Source organism: Rhipicephalus microplus, chromosome 1 (genome assembly GCF_043290135.1).
Source record: "Rhipicephalus microplus isolate Deutch F79 chromosome 1, USDA_Rmic, whole genome shotgun sequence".
NCBI classification, from domain to species: domain Eukaryota; kingdom Metazoa; phylum Arthropoda; class Arachnida; order Ixodida; family Ixodidae; genus Rhipicephalus; species Rhipicephalus microplus.
Window position 1 is genome coordinate 116,873,732 of NC_134700.1, and position 14,281 is coordinate 116,888,012.

The following is a 14,281-nucleotide window of genomic DNA, read 5'->3' on the forward strand; positions in this document are numbered from 1 at the left end:
GAGATTTTTGCATAACGATATTCACAAAGGCCCATTCTGTGCTGTAATGCTATTGGTTCATTGTTCATTAGTGTAAGTGCAGAAAACGGAACTGCTACATCTGCACTGACAGCAGCTGCTCAACAAATGAAAGCTGAGAAAATGAACCTAAACGCTGAGAAAATGAAACTCAGAAAGAAGCTCGCTTTATTTTTCACTGAAGAAGCGCAGCACTGAGGCTATCTTGAGCTGTGATCTGTCCTCTTTACAATGATGCCAATAAGATGGCACTTTGCTAAGAGAAAGCTGCAGATTTGGATGTTATCATGCTCAATATTGTCATAGTTTTGTGATGACAGCACAATTGTAAAATGCTCCTTTTCTTAACTTGTACTGTTTATATTGGACTAATATTTCACCATGGTGTGAAACATAGTCTCAGGATTGTGTAAAAAAAAATAGGATGAAAAATTTAACATTTTGATCGAATTTATCATTTTCATTGCCATTAGCCTGATGTCGGACCTGCATCAGAGGAGTACATTTGTAATATTTGTAAAATTAAATATCCAGCACAGCAACTGCAATTTATGTTTCACCAACCTTCCGCCTACATTAGGATCTTTTTCCAAAGCACTTTTAGGACGTGGCACGGCTGCTTGGCAGAATACTTGATTGCCAGGCAGAATGCTCGTGTTGGATTTCCGCTGGGACACTGATATTTATCTTTTGCATTTGTTGGGTCAGTGCTGCCAATGGCAGTTTTTCTAAAGAGGCCCTGCAACACGTTTTGCGCATCGTCAGAAAACGCGGATCAGTAGCCGAGCCTCCCAAGAACACTTTAGTCAAGTATTATATCACAGCATGTGGCCTGTAATTCACAATAAGTTTTCAAAATCAGCTAAATTCAATCTCTCCTCTCTCAACAAACGACACCACAGGCTCAAAAATCCCAACATGGTATGATTTGAGCATGGCGCACTGAGTGGTTACTGGGGCTGCCACGGGAGCGGACGACTTGTCTCCGTGTGCATGCGCTATCGCACTGAAAAATTGCCCATTCCAAGAAAAAAGAAAACAAAGAGGGTTCAAGGAGACTTGATGCACGTGACGTATTTTCTTTCCCTGTGCCTTCTCTCCCTACTTAGCTTCCAGTGCTTTCATTGGGAAGAGAGAATGCAATTGCAGTGTGCTATTGAATCTATGTAACTCTGCTTGTACTGGATGGATTCTAAAAGTTTTCGCGGCAGTGAATTCGTCAGGCAATAAGATCCTTTAATGAAACTATTCAACGGCTATCTGAAAAAGTGTTGCAGAGCCCCTTCGATGCTCTCGCATTTAAATTATCAATATGTGTTCTCACTGTTTCTGGGTAGTTACGAACTGTCAATCACTTACCCCACATAACCACACATTATGGCCCATGGGATAAGGGATATGTGCCATATGTTGGGAGCAGAGGGTTCGATGATGTATGGGACAGGATTTTCACAATTATTCATGTCATGACAATACAGTTATATTCTTTAAACCCACTTACCCTCCAGTACCAATTTTTGTCCATACCACAATAAGGAGCTGATCACAAAAGCACCCAGATGTAGGTGGCTAGATGAGATTGATAGATACGTAGATCATCATCATCATCATCAGCCTGACTAAGTCCACTGCAGGACAAAGGCCTCTCCCATGTTCCGCCAGTTAACCCGGTCCTGTGCTTGCTGCTGCCAATTTATACCCGCAAACTTCTTAATCTCATCTGCCCACCTAACCTTCTGTCTCCCCCTAACCCGCTTGCCTTCTCTGGGAATCCAGTTAGTTACCCTTAGCGACCAGCGGTTATCCTGTCTACGCGCTACATGCCCGGCCCATGTCCATTTCTTCTTCTTGATTTCAGCTATGATATCCTTGAGCCCCGTTTGTTCCCTAATCCAATCTGCTCTCTTCTTGTCTCTTAAGGTTACACCTACCATTTTTCTTTCCATTGCTCGCTGCGTCGCCCTCAATTTAAGCTGAACCCTCTTTGTAAGTCTCCAGGTTTCTGCTTCGTAGCTAAGTACCGGCAAGATACAGCTGTTATATACCTTTCTCTTGAGGGATAGTGGCAATCTACCTGTCATAATTTGAGAGTGCTTGCCAAATGTGCTCCACCCCATTTTTATTCTTCTAGTTACTTCAATCTCGTGGTTCGGCTCCACGGTTATTACCTGCCCTAAGTAGACATAGTCTTTTAGAACTTGAAGTGCACTATTACCTATCTCGAAGCGCTGCTCCTTTCCGAGGTTGTTGTACATTACTTTCGTTTTCTGCAGATTCATTTTAAGACCCACCTTTCTGCTCTCCTTGTCTAACTCCGTAATCATGAGTTGCAATTCGTCCCCTGAGTTACTCAGCAATGCAATGTCATCGGCGAAGCGCAGGTTACTAAAGTACTCTCCATTAACTCTTATCCCCAACTGTTCCCGTTCTAGGCTTGTGAAAACCTCCTGTAAGCACGCGGTAAATAGGATTGGGGAGATTGTGTCCCCCTGCCTTACACCCTTCTTGATTGGTATTCTGTTGCTTTCTTTATGAAGCACTATGGTAGCAGTTGATCCCCTGTAGATTTCTTCCAGGATGTTTATATATACTTCATCGACGCCATGATTCCGCAGTGTCTGCATGACGGCTGATATTTCTACTGAAACAAACGCCTTCTCGTAATCTATGAAGGCTATATAGAGTGGTTGGTTATATTCTGAGCATTTATCTATTACCTGATTGATAGTATGAATGTGGTCGATTGTTGAGTAGCCTGTTCGAAATCCTGCTTGTTCCTTTGGTTGATTGAATTCTAATGTTTTCTTTAGTCTGTTAGCAATTACCTTTGTAAATAGCTTGTATACTACAGAGAGCAAGCTAATCGGCCTGTAATTCTTCAAGTCCTTGTCATCTCCTTTCTTATGTATTAAGATGATGTTCGCGTTCTTCCAAGACTCTGGTACTCTTCCCGTCAGGAGACACCTCGTAAACAGGGTGGCTAGTTTTTCTAACACAATCTGTCCTCCATCTTTCAGCAGATCTGATGTTACCTGATCCTCACCAGCAGCTTTGCCTCTCTGCATGCTCTCCAAAGCTTTTCTGGCTTCTTCTATCATTACTGGTGGGGTGTCATCTGGGTTACTGCTAGTTCTTATAGTATTAAAGTCGTGATTGTCCTTTCTACTGTACAGATCTCTGTAAAACTCCTCCGCTACTTTAACTATCCTATTCATATCGGTAGTTATTTTGCCTTCTTTGTCCCTTAGTGCATACATCCGATTTTTGCCAATCCCAAGTTTCCTCTTCACTGCTTTGATGCTTCCTCCGTAGATGGAAGCACTCAAAAATGCTGCAGTTTGCTAACAAATGCTTCAAATTTGAAATACGGTATAAAGAATGAGGAATAATGACACAACCCCAAGTACGTGATCCCAACAGTATGCCTGCGAGCACTAAATTAAAGACAACATAAGTGCATTTGAAGGTATGTTATTTCAATGCAATCAATCCACAGCAGTGTAAATTGCAATTAAAAGTGAGAAACAAGTCGCATAGTAACCATGTATTGAGGAGGAGACACTGCTTGATGAAATCAATGTGCTGAAAGAGTTACAAGATCGAAAAGCTACCTTTCACACGTGCATATGAAAGGATGTACACTCAAGAGCAAAAGTTTGCGACACACAATATTGCCACCATTGATGAACGAGCCGCTGTGGCTCATACTCGTTTTGGGCTGCGAATAAGAAGAGAACATTTTCGTTGCTCTGGTTCAGGTGAACTCCTGGCTGTAGGTCTTGTTTTGCTCGTGACAATATGATGGATAAATCTAATTTCCCGCTTTTTCTGGAAATGCAATCTCTGAATGAATGTTCAATACTGCATTTAGCATTCCGGACTATGCAGTCACCAGCTTGATTACAAGCATTAATAACTGATATAGCAGGAATCTGCATTAGTCGATGTTCCGCAAGCTTTTCCTGTTGACTGTACATGTACACACAGCTAGAGTACTGCACCAGTGCTTTGCGCGAAAAAGAAAACACGTATGCTTACTCTGCCAGTTGCCTTAGTCAGCTAACCAGTATGAGACAAGCCAAGAATGCAGAAAAAGATGAGCGGGTGTGCCATTTTGGTCTTGCGTTGCTTGCTGTTTTAAGAGCGACTCGCTAGGCTGTTCAAAATTTTGCCAAGTAAACTGAAATTTGTCAAGCGTTCCACCCATTCGTGAAACTAGATTTGATCCGATGAGGGCACGATTAGACAAGAGCACTTTTTGTGGTGGCATTACCTATTCTTCAGTTCACTAGCTTTACAGTGGGCCAATAAGGTAGTCGCCATGAGGAGCACCCTCATCATATCGGGTACCGCACCCCTGAAGTGTCTTAAGTGGTCAAAACCTACAGGCCAGTCCAATGCCGCAGACATCTCAAGCAAGGTAATTAGGCATTGCAGACATCTCAAACAACTGCGAGCACAGAAGCCATTCTTAAGAGTTGGTGCCAGCTTGAACAGCTTCTCAACCGTTCATGAGTATAGTCTTCATAAGATTTTCCTACAATATGACCGATAACGACCTGTACTTGTCACCAGCAGGAAGTGGTCCTGCAAGAAAAGAATTTAGATGATACTCGTCATACATGCGTTTCTGGATGCTTGATGTCACTCTAGTCCATGTTGGGGCACTTTCGTCTCTGTTTTCTTTGTATTGTCATATATTTATTGTATTGTCATGCAGTGAAGCCGCCTTCTCGAGATCTCTTCCTTTATGCATAGTGAAATTAATGGACGCCAGCGAATGGAAATAATGGTACAATTATAATATTAAAAAAGGCTTCAAATTGATAGGAGTAAAGTTTTATTGACTGAGGCACATTGTTCTTCTTTTCTTTTGGTTGCGAAAGGGTTTACCTTTTGCAGGTCAAAGGTGCGCAAATACATGATTCGCCAACAACCACAAGACAGTCACAGGTGTACATTTAGGTCACTGCATGATTACAGCGCACACTTTTTTCTATAACTTTTCTTAATTGGTGTGTGCTGCCACATTTTGGGAATACATCAAATTTGTCTAGTACTGATGCCTCTCCCTGCTTCTTTTATGCTTTACTACAGCAGTGTATTGGCTGGTTTTGATTTTGTCTTTCAGCCAGTCTCCGCCTATTGCACCTGCGTAACAGGTGGCTTTCTGGTTTGGAGTCCTTCGAAAAGCGAACGAGTTATTATTCTCTCGTTTATCTCTCCCCAGTACCCAGTAAGTGATTACGCTCGTTTGCATGCAGGTGCCGACTCGCACAAATGATGTCGCGCTGTGGTTTTAATTCCTGTTCTGGGGACTCACAAAAACCGCTCCGTCTCTTTGCTGACAAGAAGAATATATATTATGGCTTTCGGAGTTGTTCTCGCTTTCTGGAAGCGCTCGCAAATTAGCAGTTTTGTTCAGTGCTCTCATGCGCACAGTCTGCTTGTGCCATGGAAGCGCGCACCAGTTTCTCTGCTGCAAGTGTGTTGAGAGGGGATTCCTTCGAATTATCGCTTGACCGCTGAATCGGAATATGATTCACGAAATGTCAGCCCAACGTATCAAGAGTTACTAATGAGTTGAGGCTCGGATGTTGATGAGCAAGTAACACCTCAAAAGCGCCCGAGGCGAGACAAAAGCTGGCCAGATCAAAAGTGGCTTTTCTCCCTCCATGTTTACAGCGCCACTTCGTCCACTTACATTTGTACATCGGTGAACTGCCCGAACAGTTATTGGAACTTAATTTTTTTAACAGTCATATAATTTTTTCTCCAATTTGTCTTGCTGTTACTCATAGATAAACCATGTGTATGCATAAATCCAAATGATTATTCGTCACCATAAGGTCGCCCTAAAAATTACGACATTTTTCTCAAATAGATTCACCTGGAGAATTCGAATAAGCAACGAAAATAATCGATTCTCAAAGTGTGAATGTTGTGATGCTTATCCCTTGAGTGTGCACTTTTTTTTTTTCCTTAGTAGGGTCCTCCTGGTCTAGATGGGCCCATTTTGTGCAAATACACCTGTGCCCAGCTTTGCGCTCTGCCGCTGGCTAAATATTACAGGCATGTCTCAGAAAAGTCATGGCAAAGCATTTACATAAGAGGCCGTGGAATGCGAGACTACCATGGCTGGCAACACTGCAAATGATGAAACATGAAGATAGGACCACACTTTGGCACCAATGCTCACTCGCACACAGAAGCTATACTGGCCTTAGAACAATACGAGCAGACATTGCACATGAAATGCCCACGTGCATGCGAAACAAGTGAATATCTTCTGACATGCCATCTGTGAAAGCTCGTGGTGGACACCGGTACACAGTAATAGTGCGGCAACCAGAACAGTCAACAGGGTTGAATGAACTCACCAGGCGGCCTGTATATTGGCATCGTCGGCTTGGTCGACCTTTGGGGGCTAACCGACTGGAGTTCTTTACTAGGCCCAGCAGCATTCTTTAATGCGAGCTACGCGAGGCAAACAAGATTGTCCAGTTTAGCAAGAAGTCTTGTAAAGCTAGCTATATCGCCTGAATTTGAAGTAAACTGGAATATGCATGTATTGTTTGGGATCCGTATACTAAAACTAATATCAACAACCTTGAGAGAGTGCTGCAAAAGGCAGTTATATTTAGATTTTTTTTACAAAACCTAAAGATTGGATTCGCCCTCAGAAATTATGAAAGCTATACATATTGAACCACGGAGACAAGGACACAGAATCTGAAAGAGGAATTTCTTAAACTGCTTTCCACGAACTACTCCCCCAGATATATCTATCGCCCCTCTTAACCAGAACGACACGTCACTGTAGACAAGATGCATTAACACCTTACTGTGCTAGAACAAACATATTTAGGAATTCTCTTTATTTCATACTATAACTGAATGGAATTTAATAATCGAATCAACATTGAAATCATGATTATTATTGATTTATTTTATAGTGTTTTACCAAACATATTGACCTCATTTATGTAGTATTGTTTCTATTTTCTTTCGTTTTCCAAGTGTTTTTTTTTCAAGCGTGCTCTTGCTTGTACCATTTATATTGCCCTCTCTGTTTGGAAAACATGTTTGAAGAATTCAGTAAAAAAGATACTAAACAAAAAGGCACTTGCCAAAAAGTAAAATATGTCACTATCTATCTTTTCACGTTTTGGCGAGCGTTCGCTTCTGTTATCACTGTGTTCTTACCTCACCAAATGAGTTCCCTTCGAACTCTTTATTATCGGCTCAAAAGAGTAAACGTGGTGTCATATAACAACAATAAGACATCCGAAAGCAGGTCTGTCTGCAAATACAGCTCTGCAGAAGGCTACCTGTAATTCTGTGACAAGAAACAAACGGCTTGCGCTAGCACCCGCAAGAGATACCACAATGAAGTGTTAGATTCTCTTGCATTTGTCATATTTGAATACACGTGGTAGAATTAGTGCTCGGTTTGATGATTCGCGCCACAGAGTTTCGTATAATTAAACTAGAGGGATAACTGTGGTGTTAGTGGCTACGAGAGATGCAACGCACGGCACTTCAGCCAGTGTGAAAAGGGGTAGTTCTTTCACCTTGGCTTCACGTGGCTGGGGGCCAGTTTGCTGTGAGATGGCAATTAAGAAATGTTCAGCACTTGCACTTCACCACCGTCATCTTTTAGGGCTCAGCAATTGAAATCGGGTCACGATGTTTGCAATGGTCTGTTCTTTTATTCGAAACTAAACCAAAATGCAGCAATAAACAAAGCCACAAGTGCGCTCGAAGCATGCACGTACAAAGAGTAGGCACATTCGTGCACTACCCATCATTTCCACGGTGGCTCGACGACCGCAGCGCCACATTACCCTCTACCTCTACGGTTCCGACCGCGCCAACCCGAGGAAATGCACCGACCAATATTGCCACCGCAGCACTTCTACGCACCTGTCGCCGTTGCTCCATTTGCATCTGCTGGATCTTTTTCATGAAACCGTGGTTCATGTTGAGCCCCGGTGACGACCGCTGTCCGACAGAAGTGTTCTGCCGGCTTAGTTTTTCGAGAGCGGCCTGCATGACTGGTGTGTTGTTCAGCTAAATTCAAACAACTGCACAAACAGAAGAAAGCACCGAGTCAACGAAGCGATCAAACAAGGTGAGTGGGTAAACTTGCTATAACTTTTTTCGTATGATACGTGCACGGTGACACAGATGAGCGCGATGCAGAGTGGATGATGCAAGGGCTTGTATTGTCCAATGCTTGTATATCGGTAAAATACTGTGAAATACTGCACATACACGACAAAAAAGGGAAAGCGCAGTTAAAAAAAAAATGTGTATATGGAGTATTTTGTCCCCAATTACCATGTTAGTGAGCAAGCTTAGGCTAAGAAGAAACAAATAAAAAATGTGGGCATCAAGAACATCCATCAAAATAAAGTTAACAATGAGCACACAGCCTGTGCAACACACTGGCAGTTGGATCACATTTGAATATGGTCCCATGTTGAACCAAGTTTTCAAGCATCTCAAGCACTTCAACATGAACCTCAACAGTAATCCGGTTGAGATTTTTTCATGTCCCAAAATCATATGAAAGATGCCGTAGTGGAGGACTAAGAATCCTTTAACACCTGGAGTTTTTTGGGGTGCCCCAAAGGCCAAGTTTATGACCCTACAGCATTCTGCCTTCCTTAAAGTGCTACCTCCCAAGAAGGACTAGACCCCATGACATTTCGGTCAGCAAAGAAGCTGACTGGGCATACTTAAAGTTCAACAGTGCGGAAAAAAAAAAGAAAAAAAGCTCTTGTCCAGTGTGTTTCCAGTATATAGCAGCGTTTTTTTACACTGTTGAACCTTGGGTTAACAGTCAAACATCATATGCACCTGATTCAGGATTGTGAATGTATGTATACAAGCTACAAGCACCCCAGCTATTGCTATATAACAGTAAAGGCACACATGTATTATTATCGTGTCACTTAATAAACTGAGGTAATACTAAAGAGTGCCAGAGAAGTGTGCCACAAGTTTTTCAATGCCTCGCTTTGCTTACAAGATATGAGGTCGCACACAAGACAGCAGACATACAAAGCTATAGGGAAGACAATTGAACATTTGGAGGGCCACTTATCTACCCTACATGCTACAAAACAGCCAAATGTTGCAGTTGTGCCCGACAGGTGGAATACACCAAAAAATTAACCACAACTAATAAGATGCAATGATGCTCCAGAAAGCTTGTGTAAAGCTAAAGAGAGGCAGGCACCTATTTTCAATATTCTGATCTCTAAGTCGTACTAATTGGATTCAAAAGTTCATTCGTAGAGTAGCAATGAGAAAAGTACAGAACGATCATACAGAACATCCTAATATGTAGTTCGCACTGCTGAGAAAAATCGAACTGTCATGCTTATGCAAAAAGTGAATCATAATACAGGCAAATTACGTGTCGCAGTGGGATAATAAGTGGAGTACTTCCACTGGTATAACGGCGTTCATCAGGTAACCCGACTGAACATTTAAAGGGACACTGATCTATCTACCTTGCATGTTGGAAAACAGACCACACTCTGGAGGTAGAAGATAGCACTGCAAAAATGTCAGCCAAATGTTGCTGTTCCAGGTGGAGTACACCAACAGAGTGCAGATCACTATTTTTTTTTTACATGAACAAATATGCGAGTGATTTGACTATTTGAACAAATGTTTAATTATAGCATTTGAATTTGCTTTGATGCAACTTTAAATTTTCGAAGTGCTTGAAACAAATGAATAGACTTGTAGTTTCCTACGTGTAACCTCCCTGAAAAGGTGGTTTCACTGCAGAATGGGGTTCCTATTAGGGCATCAACATTAAACCGGTTTTGTAGCAAACCCTTTAACCGGTTATTCAATTTCAAAAAGCGAATTGATCGGATATTCATTTGTTTATTCAGTTAACAATACAGTGATATTTGGATAATCGAATAACCGGATTTTTATTTTGTAATGCTAGAATAAATTCGTTTTTCTAGAAATATTCGTTTTTCTTGGATTCTTGTGTTTGTAGGAAACGTTCCAACCATTTGTACAAGTCTGATATGTACTCTTATTGACCTCCTCACATCATTGCAATGTGGGGACATTACGTGAGTCACTTGTGATAACGCCTCTTGAAAGGTGGCTAGTGATTATGCATTCACAAATATTCTGTTATCTGCAGGGTGTGAGAGTGCATGCGCAGTTGAGAAACCGGAAGTTTTAGCATGGGCCATTAGTGCTTACATCAGTAATGAATTAATGAGCTGTGCATGTTGTGTCAGCGCACATGCAATAGCACTTAAATTTTGAATAAGCTCTTAGTGAGACTAAATATTTATTTCCGAATATTCGGATAACCGGGTGCACGTTCATTCAAACCGGACAAGCAGAATTCCCGTTTCTTGAAATTCGAATAACCAGCTTTCAAGGCCGGATTCTTTTTTCTCCGGTTTAACCGAATAGCCGGTTTCGTGGATACTTGCAAGCACTATTTTCTACCCCATGTAACTGTCTATCTAGAGAAAATCAGTACTGCTGTGAGGCCACAATTCAAGTTCAAATGCACATGGGTAGTCAAAAGTTCCCAGGCCAAGTTGTCATAAAATACAGAATAGTGGCCCGGGAACTTCCAACGACCCCCGGTCGTTCCACCTAATGTGTATATATAATGACTAGTAAAAACGAAGGTCTCAGTCTCATGTTTTAATTTCGCTCCGAAATATCGACACCCGAATTTCAATGCGACATCATATTTCAGTCATTTTTAGATGCGGAACAGCTTAACGCAGGGCCTGTGTATGTCCCTCACTCCCTCCCGCGGCGTCTACCACCTACTGCGCGCGCGCGTCCCCTCCCCCCCCCCCCCCTTTTTTTTTTTGAGTAGGCGGCAAAGGCAACGGAACGCTTTCTTCGTAGTGGTGGTAGTGGTTAGAAGAAAGAGGAAAAGGGCACCTAATTTCTGTCTGCCTTCAGGCGACACGGTGCAGTGTCTTATAGGGGTGGGGGGAAGGAGGGATAAAAAGAATAGAAGGAAAATAGACGAAGAAGTAGACAGGCAAGCGACGGAAAAAAGAAGGAGATAGGAAAGTGGGGATCCGGTCGAAGCAGTCCAAGGGCGGGGCGCCACAATGCGAGAGCTGCACGGCGTCAGGAGACCGCGGAGGGCGAACCAGTCGGCGGGAGCTACGCTGGCGTCGGAGATCGCGAGGGCACAACCGTCCAGCTTGAAATCCTGCTTGAAATAGTGCGGCGTCCACACCCCCATTGCGCATCAGCTTCCTCTCTCTCTCCTACGATTCCTCCTCTCTCTCCCCAGTCAACGGCCAAGGCAACAAAACACTCCCGCAGCACACACGCTCACTTCGTAGTAGCGCCAGGATTTGTCTAGGGGGGGGGGGGGGGGAGGGGCACCCATTAGTGAGTTCGTCCAGAGGGGCAGGAAGGCGCGAAACTGACGTATTATGTTTTTTCATTTTGCCCGCTCAAGGGGGGGGGGGCATAGGGGGCAGGCAAAAAACTCTGAGTAAAAAGCTCCCACCCCACCCGTACCCCGCCCTAGCTGCTTCTCGGTCCACTCCTAAAGGCACTGCGCCGTGCTCCCGACCGCGTTGCAGAAATTAGGTGCCTTTTTCTCATCTTCTAACCACTACCACCACCACCACTCCTAAATCGTTCCGCAAGGAAAGCCGAAGTGCGGACGCCCGCCGGCCGCTATATCCATACATGCGGCGCGACAAAAAGAGCGCCCTTACAAGTACGACCCCGGGGATTTTAGCCGGCCGTTGGCTCGCTTCAAAAGAGAAACTGCAAGACCTTCGGTCAAGCGGGTAACCGCGAAGGTGTACTGCAATGTTCTGTCTGTTCTTTTCAGTGTTCCTCCCAAGACTGAAAAAAAAAAAAAGCTATCTGACCGGTAACTTTGATAAAGCGGTCACGAGGTGTACGTACACATATGAACATATGTTGACATTGTGTCACAGATTTAGTATTTTCGTGAACAGCTAATCTTAAAAACGGCTCCCTGGGCGCCACCATACTCCTCTCTGAGCTGGGCAAACTGGCGTGACCCCTAAAAAAAAAAGCACTGCCGAGGCTGCGCCTTAAGCCTTTGTTTTCCAGCGCGGACTGCAGCATGGCGGCGTTTTTTCCCTCTGTGATAAAGCGTATACCTTATAATAAATAATGACAAAAACTTACGAGAAAGTGAGTGATAAAAACCAATATTAGCGCTCGACTTTCCATCTTGACAGATTTTTCTATGCAACGTTCACTGATTTTTTACACATGGTCATCTTGATGCAAACGCGTCAGCTACAGCTAGGCATCAGCGTGGCTTCATAGCGTAGTAGCCCGAGAGGCAGCTCGCATCGCAAACTCGCGACAGAAATGTTCGTAGCACTAGGTTAGTTCTTTATCGAGGGAGTAATGAAGCGTCGCAATCGTTAAAGGGGCCTCGCATTCGTTACATCGAGAATAGCTTGAATATCAAAAATATCCCTCACCATTCCAGACCTTATGCTACATCCATCGCAACAACGGCGAGAGAAATCGCATTGACGAACTCTTAGCACTCAGCCCTCTGGCCTATGGCTTCTCACATCTTTCCCACATCCAAGGGGCTACACCACATTAGCTCACCTCCGACACCTTCTCGACGAACGGTCGGCCGACGTGGAACGCCGATGTGGACAAAGCTTGTTGCCAACACGATGGCTTGCACCCACCGCGGGTAATAATGCAGCGATGAATGTGGGGGCCCCTCATTTTAGAGATAAAGATGTTTTGCGAGCCGAATACGTTTAAAATGAATAGTTTAAAACCGAACACATTGGTAAAACAAGGATTAAAAATATAATAATTAAAGGAAAGCGGCAAAAAGTGTCCCCACCTCTCCGAAGGTAATCTCGAAGAAATGCAAATGCATTGCGTAGCGTCCATAAAAGCGTTTCGCACGTGGGAGCCCAGTGTTATAAGAAAGTTTTTTTTTGTTTTTTACACCGCGCAGCCAATAACGCACGTGGCGTTTTTCTGTCACGAGAAAGGCGGTATGCGTTTCCAGCTCTAGTAGCTACACTCGGTGACAACTTGGCACTGAAGGGAAAGCTATGGAGGCGGAGCTGCTGCACTTGTAGCACTAAGCAAAAATAGTCCGTTTAGGCGCGCGTCTCGTAACGCTCAAGGGACGGGGGCGCACCATCAGCGTTTCGTATCGACGCAGATGCCCGCTTAGCGTTTGAGGGGCACGTAAAAACGCGGGACTTCCTCGCGCGTTCAGAAACGCAAAATCACAACGAATAATTTAAAGTAAATACGACTGACCTAAAGGCGGGACTTGAGTTCAGTTTCAAATGGCTCCACGTAGAAAAGAAAAGGGGAAATTCTATTTCTATTCGGGCGCTCTTGTGAAACTACACTCACTGGCGGTAGGATGCCCTTGGATTGGCTCTGTAGCCTTCGCTCCAAACGCCAAGAAAAGTTCTCGCCGAGTATCGACCTTTTCACTCAAGGCGCCCTAAGCGCCGCCATAGTCCTGTCCGGGCTCTTATTAGTGCGCGTGCCCCACCTAAAAATGCACTGCCGAGGCTGTGACGTCGGCTTTTGTACTCTCGTGCAACAGCCCAGAAAGGGGGAACTCCTACTCTTCATAAAAAACTAGAGGAGACGCTGCGAGCGCCGACGAGTGCAGACGCGCTTCACGTCGGCTCCTGCTTTTATGAACAACTTCGCAGAGAAAATCACCACGTGCATTTCTCAGAGTGATATCAGAGGATTCGCCTCGTCATCCAGATTCTCAGGATACCAAACACAAGGTGGGCCAACCATTTTTCGTCTTTTTACGGCCTTTTCTCGGTGCACACCACACGAGACGCTGTTAAGCCTCGCGAAACAGGCCGGTTTCCTCAGGGAGCCGGCACTGTAAACCCAATGGAATCAACCGCGTCGGCAAGCGACGCGCAAGACACTGATGCTGATTCGAGGACGATGGACGTACAGCACGATGATGATGAATCGCCAGCCACTACCGAGAGTTAAGAAGGCTGGCACACCGTCTACTACGGGCGTCGTCGAAAGCCCAGACATGAATCGGTCAGGGACGCTGACAGCGTCCATGGTGCTAACAGGGTGGAACCCAGCTTTGGTAACACGCAAGCCAAAACGCAGGAAAGACGGATGAGCCGCATCGAAAAAGCGAGCAGAATGCCCAAGCTGCCGGTGGGAGACTACAAAATTGTCATCCGACCGAAAGGAGGCTTACGCGTAG

At 44.3% G+C, this 14,281-nt stretch overlaps 1 protein-coding gene across 1 annotated transcript in view; it reads right to left on the bottom strand.

Moving 5' to 3' along the window:
- LOC119177890 (MIF4G domain-containing protein) overlaps positions 1 to 14,281 on the bottom strand; it is a 58,038-nt gene that overhangs the window by 25,571 nt on the left and 18,186 nt on the right. The window contains exons 2-3 of the mRNA XM_075887313.1: positions 7,945 to 8,105; positions 6,399 to 6,495 (exon numbers count right to left, since the gene is read on the bottom strand). Of these exons, the coding sequence (XP_075743428.1) occupies positions 6,399 to 6,495; positions 7,945 to 8,073 (226 nt within the window). The 5' untranslated portion in view covers positions 8,074 to 8,105. The remainder of the gene's footprint in view (positions 1 to 6,398; positions 6,496 to 7,944; positions 8,106 to 14,281) is intronic.